Source organism: Vipera berus (genome assembly GCF_964194415.1).
Source record: "Vipera berus genome assembly, chromosome: 1".
Lineage (NCBI taxonomy): Eukaryota > Metazoa > Chordata > Lepidosauria > Squamata > Viperidae > Vipera > Vipera berus.
Genome location: NC_138202.1, coordinates 51,395,812 through 51,405,611, shown reverse-complemented (window position 1 = coordinate 51,405,611; position 9,800 = coordinate 51,395,812). Strand labels below are relative to the sequence as shown.

General features: G+C 48.8%; 1 protein-coding gene across 1 annotated transcript; it reads right to left on the bottom strand.

Moving 5' to 3' along the window:
• Positions 1-446: 446 nt before the first annotated feature.
• Positions 447-4,318, bottom strand: IRF2BPL (interferon regulatory factor 2 binding protein like). Its single transcript, XM_081313814.1, has one exon. The coding sequence runs from the start codon at positions 3,541-3,543 to the stop codon at positions 1,375-1,377; it is 2,169 nt and encodes a 722-aa protein (XP_081169940.1). The 5' UTR covers positions 3,544-4,318; the 3' UTR covers positions 447-1,374.
• Between the last annotated feature and the right edge of the window lie 5,482 nt (positions 4,319-9,800).

The window sequence follows — 9,800 nt, the reverse complement described above, 5'->3', positions numbered from 1 at the left end:
TCAATTGCAAACGTCATTGGATGCTCCCTAATACTATCTAATCTTAGGACATATATTTAGTGTCAAATAAATCTTTCACTTACATGTTTTTGGTATGAAAAAGACCTTAACAAATTGCAATCTAGTTTAGTGCCTGTTTCTTCAGAAGTAATCCCTAATTTATATCATGGAGCTTACTCCAGAGAAGCATACATGACTGCAGCCAATGAAGATAAATCCTACTCCATACATTTGGGAGAGTTTCTAAATAAACACAGGGAGGATATCTCCCTGTGCATTTCTTTTTTTTAAAAGCGTCTATATACAAAATCCTTACAGCTGTAGAATTAAAAGGGGAAATGACAGGAAGAGAGAGAAAGAGAGAGAACAAGAAAATGCTTAGTCAGCAGCTGTCCTGTAATATTAAAAGGTGAAATGTAAGTAGGCACAGTGCCAGTGTCTAGATAAGCTCAATAGTATCATTCTCTCTTGTGTGTGTACAATGGCACAGAATAAGATAGAGACCTGTGGCAGAATTAAGGGTTTTCAAAAAGGTCAGCACATTTTGTCCTTTCTGTTGTTTATGCACTGGGCAAAAAAAAAAACCTTACTCAGGAACTATTAATATCAATTGAATTTATTACAATTTACTAAGCTCCAAGGCACATTACAGTGTTCTGTTAACTACAGAAATGTATAAAGGACAAACAGAGCATGTTTTTCCATTTACAGCAATTTTGCTCTAGTGTTAAAAAGCTTCCGTGCATCAATAAAGCCAAAACAAAAACAATTAAAAACATGATTGAAATTTCTCAGATCAATAGGAAAAAAAAATGAAACTTTTTACAAAGTTGCAACGAAAAAGTCTCTCCTATATTACCCTACCATGTTGCAAAAGAATAAAAAGAAATAAAAACAGGAAAGAAAAAAAAGTGAAATACTAACATTCTGGGGCTGCAAAACATAAGCTGTCACCATTTTTTGTAGCATTTTTTTAGGCATGACACTGGCCCTGGCAAACAAAAAGGGATATTTTCTTTTTCTTTTAGAGGAGTGCATACATTTACAAAAATACACACCGCAGCAGGTAATTGCTAAAGGTTATTTAACCATGTACCTAGCCAACACACTGTCAAAGAAATGAGAAACAGGTATTATATGGTGACCAAACAATATTATATTCTGTTTTAACAAAACAAAACAAAAAAGAACAGCTCTATCCTTCAAATGAAGAAGGGTACATACCTTTGTTTCAAAATATAGAAACATACGACGAAAATAAGATCTATACATAAGACTAAACTTTTTGTAGTATTGTCCCATGTGGTTTGTTTTGAATATTCACAATTCTACATCTTCAGATGGCTGAACAGCATTGGATTTGCTGTTTTGATTTCAAGGGTCTCTCTCCTTTTTCACTTTCACATCCCCAGCTAAAATGGTCGCAATTTCACCCTGCATAAATGCCCAAGGTACGTTGGAACCTACTAAAGGGCATTTCTCTCCACTTGGGCAATAGACTTCACCAGTTGCCCCCTGAGCCTTGATACTCTCCCGAGAACAAGGGAAGCAGAACTTGTGACTGGGCACCGAAGGGCATTGCACAAAGTGTGTGTCTTCCAAGCGTTCGTGGCAAATGGTGCAGCACAGGGGTCCACTATTGGCCATGGGCGAGTCTGGAATGTTTTGGGGGTGCACTTGGTCCATGCCAGGATGGGTGTTGGGGGGTGGAGGGGCTACTTGCAAGTTCAGGTCCCCATTGCGGGAAGCCAGGCGACGTTGGCCTGGCACAGAGGCAGGGGACACTGGGCTGCTGCTGTTTCTCCGGGTTGAGGTGGTCGAGTGCACAGAACTGCCATCCTTGGGTGAATGGGCATTGCCCAGGGTATCGGCCACTGACATGAGTGCAGCCATGGGTGACTGTCCATTCTGTGGGGCTGATTCAGGTGGGGTGGTCCGGTTGGAATGAGGTCCCAAGGGTGGTGGAGGTGGTGGTACTCCACCAAAGCCACCTGCAGTCATGGTGAGCTTGAGTGCCTCACTCTGGCTAGCCATCCACTGCTGTCGCTGCTGCTCATCACTCAACTTGAGGCTACCCTCCGATGCAGAGTCCGATGGCTCTGGAGAGGCCTTCCTCTTGCGCAGGCCACCACTGCTGCCTGCACTGCTATTTCCCCCACCAGGCCCACGGCTAGAGGCTGGCCCACCTGACCCTACACTAGAGGAGGAGGTAGGGACCCGGGGTAATGTGATAAGCGTAGTGGGCAGCATCGGGCAGGAAGCATCAAGGTAGGGCTGGGGTAGCATATCGGCACCCACCATCTCTTTGAAGAAGCGCACTGACTCGGGCAGCAGGTCACCCAGGAGACGCCAATCCCCTGAGCCATGCTTCTTCTCATATTCAAGGTACTTGAAGCCTGAGGAGAGGCCACGGCCAAAGTCTTTCATGCAGTCTTGGTACATTTGCTTGGCCACACCTGAGGCACTGGAAAACACTGTGCCAGAGCCACTAGGATATTCGATGAACAGCTTTAGCTCATAGTCCAGTCCAGGCTTGGAGACAGCATCAAAGGCAAAGACACGGCCCAGCAGTGCATGGTCCTTCTTGAATCGCACTTCATAGGGTGTGCAACCAGCCAAGGTCAGCAGCGTTTCACGTACCAGCTTTGGCTTGCTGGCCCACTCCTCGGCACGGTTGCGGAGGCTCTCGCTCAGCTCTGCTAATGCCTCGGCATTACGCTGCTTCTCCTTTAGCTCCCGCTCTTGATCTCCACTGCTTGACACAGAGCCCGGCCTCTTCCCACACGGGTCCCCTGAGGAAGAAGTTGAGGAGGAGGACGAGGAGGAGGACGACGACGATGAAGCTGGGGGGCCTCGCGGAGGGGGCAGTGCCACCCCAGAAGTGGCCGGCCCATTGAGCAGCGTCTGGGGCAAGAGGTTGGGTGGCACGTTCAGCTGGGCCCCGCTGCTGCCAGAAGGGAGACCACTCACTAGCCCGCCGTGAGTTCCTCGCCTGGAGGAGGAGGAGGAGGAGGAAGAATTCGGGCTCTGACGATTCAGCTCCGGCGGCCCGTCATCCGGCGCTTTGGGGAAACCGTTGGGTCCGCCCAGGCCGTTGGGGAGGCGGCCCGCGTGGCTTCCACTCAAGCTGCCTGGAGGTGGCGGCGGAGGGTACTCAAAGCGGCCCCGTTGCTCGCTAAGCCCGTAGCGCTCTAGGCCCGAGGGTGCTTTCGAGGAAGCGGCGTCCACATGGTTAAGCCCCTGAACCGCTGCTGCTGCAGCCGCCGCCGCCGCCGCCGCCGCTTCTTTGGCCGAGAGCGCGACGGCTTTGACGCCCACCGGAGGCGGCGGTCCCGGCGAGCGGCCGTCCTGGAAGCAGCCGTGAGCCCGCTTGAGCTGCCGAGCGGTCTCGATGACAAATTCGATGCGGTCGGCGCCCTCGTAATTGACGCAGCCCCGGCAGACGGGCTCGCTGAAATCCCAAATCATGGCCCAGGGCATGCGCGGCAGGTCGCACAGGTAGCAGGACTGCCGCCGCGAGGACGACACCTGCGCCGCCGACATGGCTGCCCGGCGAATGGGGCTCTTCTCTGGCCTCTGTCCCTGCCTTCTCCTGCCACCCTGAGGGAAAGGGGAGCGGGGAATCTTCCAGGCTTCCTTCTTCCTCGCTTGCCCTTTTTTTACCTGGCCGGGCGGGAAGCTCCTCCAAGAGTCCTCGACGGAGGGCCGGCGGGCTGAGTTCCCCCAGCCGCTTCTTCGGCCACTTCCCGGCACTTCTTCCGACGGCGTCTGAAAGCAGCGGCTGTTCTTCCCCCTCCCTCCCCCTCCTTTCTCCTCCTCCTCCTCCTCCTCCTCCTCTCACGGTGTAGGATGCGGGAGGGAGAGGCAGTGAGGGAAAAGGCGAGGAGGAGGAGGAAGAGGAAGGTGGGGGATGCGAGGAGCCTGCTACCTGCTGCTTTGACCCAAGCGGACCACTATCCCAGCCGTACGGGCGGGGTGGACGGAGAGAGGAGGAGGAGAGGGCGCCCGCACGCTGCGCTCCGGGAAGTGGGTGCGCTTCAGGTTGGCGGCGGCGGCATCGGCATCATGACAAGCAGCAGGGCCACCAGGTCGACTCACATCCTCCAGAGCCCCCCTCGGCATTCGACGTGGGGAAAGCCCGAGAGTCGCTCCGGACGGCGGCTGCCGCTGCTGCTGAGTCTTCCAAGCGCCGCTCTGCCCCTCCTCGCACGGCGCTCCATCCGCCTCTCGCTACTCAGTTCAGATGCCACCTGGGTGGAGCGCTTACGTCACGGCGGGGCGCTCGCTCGCTCGCGCTCTCCCTCCCCGTTTCCCTCCCCTGCTTTTGCTCTTCCCCTTTCTTGCACTGACTGACTGACTGACCGACTCACCAGCTTCTTCTTCCCCCTCCTCCCCCCCCCTTTCCTCTGGGTGGAAGGAGGGGGAGACCACTTGTTCCACGGCTACTGCGCAGGCTCGGCACTCTGCCCGTTTCCTCCTTCCCCCCCTCCCCCATGTGTACAACAGCTGAAGCAAGGCGAGCTGCTTCTTGGAAACCAAGGAGATTCTCTCTCACACACGCACACGCGCACAAACACAGACTCTCTCCTACTATGTCTCATATTCCCTCTCTCTCTCTCTCTCTCTCTCTCTCTGACATGCAGGCTGGGGGCTATGTTTGGAAAAGTAAACGCTGGGTTTCTCCCTCCCCCTCTCCTTCATGGCACTTTTCCCCAAAGCAAACAGGCAGCCAGAAAAGCACATGCGGAAGATGATTGCGCGTTCCTGGCCGAGTTTTCTGCTTACAAACCTATCGGGTTTGCGTGTGTGTGTGTGTAAAGGGGCGGGAGACGGATGAGTTGGTGTCAATTTTTCCCCTTTTCCGTTTTAGAGACTGGGTGGGATTTGCGGGACCGTTTGCAAGACTGGGACGGAATCTTACAAACCTTTTAGGTCACAGCCTCTTCATATTTTGCAAATCTTAACGTTCCCTTATGGTAAAAGGTTTAGGGTCCTGCGTAGGTGTCTACCGAGCATAGTGGGAGTTGAATGAAATTTCATTCAGGATCTAAGGCTGCAAAGAACTTGGCCCTGAGGGATCTGTCTACATCACCTCCCCCAAACGCTCAGTTGCAAGTCAACTGGGCTGCCTTTTTTTGCTTTGAACTAACTGCTCCGCGTTTTCTGTCCTCAGGAGAAATACAGTTAGACCCCAGCATAGCCGTGCTCGGAGAGGCTCCTTTGCAGCCGCCTGAAAGCTTAGCTCCCCTGGAGTAAGGGAAGAGGGGCCGATTGCTTGGAAGCTGGCTTCAGCCCTCCGTCCTTCCCTCCCCCCCGGCCTGCAAAACCCGATTCGCTGTCTGACCGGTTGTGCGCTCGGGTTGCAAAGGGACCGGCCTGCCAGGCGTCCCTGGGCAGGCCGATCCAGGTTGCGTCACCGACTTGCTCCAACCCTTGCCGAGTAATGAACCGTCCTGGGTGAGTCAACATTCCCCAGAGTGAAGAAATGGTGCTGCCCGCGGAGAAATTGTACCATGTTATGGATGGGTTGGGCTGCACAACCCGTGCCTTGCAATAATATTTGCTCAGTGCTTTCTTTCCATGCCAGGGCGGAGGAAAAAACGAATCCAAGAAAAGAGCACTCATTTCATTCGGAGTGCAAAGGTAGGGTTGCACTTTGCTACCTATGTAAATCCAAAATCAACACCTCAGTCAGCACCAGCCTTGAGCAATAAATTTCACAGGTATTGTCAGATGGCATCTGCTAGGATAGGAACATCTTTCCTGATATATCCAGGAGTCTAGGGTGATGCAGTATTGCAAAAGCAAAAGTCGCCCTGGCCACATGAGTATCCAAAGGCTGACATAAACACAGCTGGAAGACAAGAGGCTAAGGATTATAGGAGTTGCAGCATAGTTTGCAGGAGGTCAAATTAAACCTTTAGTTTTAAAAAGCCTATTTTCACAGGAAAGCCCTTCTTAATTCTATGGTACGTGCCCAGGATTGCAGTCTTAATCTGATTTGATCCAGGCATCAGACATGATGATTTGTGCAAGCATTACCAACACCCCATATTCAACAGGATTTATGAAATTAACCGAATTTCTGCCTTCCCAAGGCTCAATAGCAGACTGCATTGGACACACAGTTAGGCTAAATATGTGTTGGTGTGAATCCAACCAGTGAGGATTCTGCGGGCAAGTCAGGGGTAGATTGACACAATGAAGGTTATTGTTTATGACCTAGTATCTTCTATCAACCACTTGTGGCTAAATCCCCAAATCCTGGTTTTAAAAAAAAACATGGTTTGGAACATTATGTGAATGTAGCGTAAGATTTAAATAAGAGGGAGGAGCTGGAATGGGAGATTGCCTAACTAGTCCAGAGGATAAATTGGATAAGCTGACAAATTCTGAAAAGCCGGACTTCCTAGGACCGTTGCATTGAGGAAGAACGTCAGAAAGAATTTTGCCTTGATCCTCAGAGCTTGACCTTGGCTAACTGTCCTGAGAAGGCCTCAGAGCCTTTTAGTGACTGCTGAATAGCGTAAGATGGAGGTGCAGAAGGAGGCCATCAGTATCCTGGTAGGACTCTTTGGAAGACCACTTACTACCATAGCAACTGGCACTCTTGTTGTCAAACTGGTTTGGGTCTTCCCCCTCCCCCAGTCAAAAAACACCCTCTGGTTTCAAAAGTTTCCATTTCTGGTTCTGAGACGCTTGTTTATGAGATGCTAATCCATAGTTAACTTGCCCATGGTTTGTTTAGTTAACACAATGTTCTAGATTTGCAAGACACACTGCATCATGATTATGGTTTATTCATGAGTGAACCCATATATACTTGGGTTAAAGTGTGGTAGATCATTCTATACAGGTAGCCTTTCACTTACAACGGTCCATTTAGTGGCCATTCAAAGTTACCAGGGCACTGGAAAAAGTGACATGATTGTTTTTCACACTTTCACACTGCTGTAGCATCCCCATGGCCATGTGATCAAAATTCAGATTCTTATATTTATGACCGTGGCAGTGTCCTCGGGTCCTCTGACCACCTTTTGCAACCTGACCAGCAAAGTCAATGGGAAAGCTAGATTTACTTAACAGCCTTGTTACAAACGTAACAACTGCAGTGATTCACTTAGCAGCTGTGGCAAGAAAGGTTGTAAAATGGGTCAAAATTCACTTAACAACTGTTTCATTAGCAACAGAAATTCTGGGCTGAACTGTGGTCGTCGAGGACCACCTGTAGTCACGCAAACATTGCCCATTCCTTCAGGTTAATTGGTGCCTCTGCTTTACAGCAGATTTCTTAACTGACCTGTATGAAATTATTAGATTTGCACTTTTGATTCAGCAGCTAGAAGAGCTATTTCCAGACCCAAAAACTGACTTCCCATTTCTTTGTACTTGCAGACACCTGGATGCTCTCGCTAAAAGATCTTTCAGCTTGGGGGGGGGAGGGGGCTGCCATCGGGCTTTCCTTTCTGGCGGTTTCTCTTACAGCCTTGGGTCATGTGCTTGCTGAGAAAGCACCCCAGAAGGATCATCGATGTTTATGGGGATTAAGGCAAGAGATCAAGCCAGAAAATATCTGCCTTGCAAGATAATTTCTGCCCCTACACTTCAATGGTTAACCAGTCAATAATAACCGAATCAAAATAAATGAACTGGAAGTAAATTGAAATTAAATATCAATTGGTCATCCCAAACAAAACAAACTCTGTTCTCTCAATTAGCAGGACTGGGAAAGACGAAAGAGCGCCCATCTGCTAAAGGACAAAGATGCCAGGCCACATTTCTCCAAGCACCTTCCCTCAAGTGAGGTGGCTGAGTCAGTTTTGTCAGCAGCAAACTGATTCATCAAAAACAAAGGCGGCTTGTGGGAGAACCCAGAGATCACATTTTAAAAGATGTTAGAAAGAACTGAACAATTTTATCTACTCAACCGTGTCAATTTACTTACAACAAACAAGCAGTGTGGGGACAAGCAAAGAAGCCAGGCAGGAGGTGAGAGAAAGAAGGAGGCCATAGAGAGAAGGAGGAAAAGAGTGAAGGAAATAAAAAGAATTGGCAAACCAGCCTTTCTGGTCAGTTTCCCAGCCTGTCCTGGCCCTGTCGAAATGTTTCAGATAAAAATACCATCATTTGGGTCTTGGGAGTTTTTGCTGTAAACATTTTAATCCCACCTTAGGCGTGAAAGCTGACTGGGCGACTTTGGGCCCATTCATTCCCAGCCCAACCCACCTCACAGGGTTGTTGTTATGGGGGGGAGGAAAGGAGGAAAGAATATGTTTGCCAGCTTGAGTTATTTATAGAAGTAATAAGTCAGAGAATATAAATACATAAGGGCACCGGGTTAGGACAGGCTTGTGACTCTTCCTTCTTTATATCAAACACTGTTCACAATTGCCCAATGATCATGCCAGGTCAGGGGAAGCTATTTTTGTGGTCACCCGAAGCAGCATTTCCACCAGCTTGTTTGTGTAGTAGAAGGGAAGCCTGGGGCAATAATTAAATCTAGACTCCTCAAACATCCATGTTGATAATTTAAGGGGAAAAAAGCCTGTACTGAGAGTAGAAAATGATATATCACTGGCCTCAGTCTAAACCAACTGCCATCTTTCCAATGCAATTAGGGAACGTCAGAAATAGGAAGCGCCATGTGTCACTAAGGAGTCATCAAACAAATGCATGACTACAGTATTAAACTATGCCTAGAAAAATACATGTGTGGAGGAAGGGCTTGGCTGGCAGTCTTTGTACAGGGTACTGGCCAGCAGACTTTCTGCATTATTATAAATTTCAGAATAAAAAGTAAGTTGTTGCCAAAGTCAAGCAGCCTATTGTTGCTGAAAAACACCCATCTATAGAGCTGTGTTTCAAATCTCCACTAGATCTGAATAATTATAGAGATCACACTGAGTCTCTACCTTGGCTATCTGCCCTTAGGCAATTCTCATCCCATTTTTGGCCTGGAATATCTACTGCTCTAGGCGTATTTCTTTGGATGCCAAAATAAGTAATGCTTTATGCAGTAACTTAAATCCACAACAATGTAAGCCACAACACATTAGCTTGTATCGAACAGCTTCCCTCAGATTATCATCCCCATCATTCCCTGACTTGCTGGCTAAATATGATGAAGGTGGTTGTTTAAGGCATTTAGAGGAGGCCTGTTGGAGGAAACCTGATGTTTCAAATGACATAAATAAGGAACTATGATTTTTGCTGGAACCAAACCACCTTGCACACCCTATCTTCGTTGGGTTTGGATTAGAACACAAGTCAGTGGTGCTGCCTTTAGAAGGTGGCCCCTGGTTCAGTCTGTGCTTCTGTGAAACGCTTGAGGGAAGGAAGTGGGGAGTGGGTCAAGAGATTGCTTTTATGAAGCCAGATCATAGGGAAGTGATTTTCTTACAAGGGTTGGGCTGTGGCTGTAAATCTAGCCTCTGCCAGTGCAGCTGGTTTGCTTTGGGGGGGGGGGAAGAGAGGGGAGCCAGGGAACTGTGTTCTTGCATTCCACAAATGCTTGCAAATGAGTTCCTGATTTGTGTCAAGTAAAACTTTGTTTCTAGGCTGCCAGAAGATGCCTGTCAAGACACACCAATGTTATTCAGAGTGAAGTACTAGGCTCTTTTGTATTTTACTTCTGATGCAGCTGAGAAACGCTTTTCCCTACAGCCCCTGTTTTGTTCCACTTTGAAAATAAAGCCAGGAATTATATCCTGTTGAGATGTAAAATCTCATTAAAAAAAAGATGTCTGCAATCCACCCTCCCCCCCCTTTCTCCAGTTCTAAATGACTCCAGTGCTTTTTCA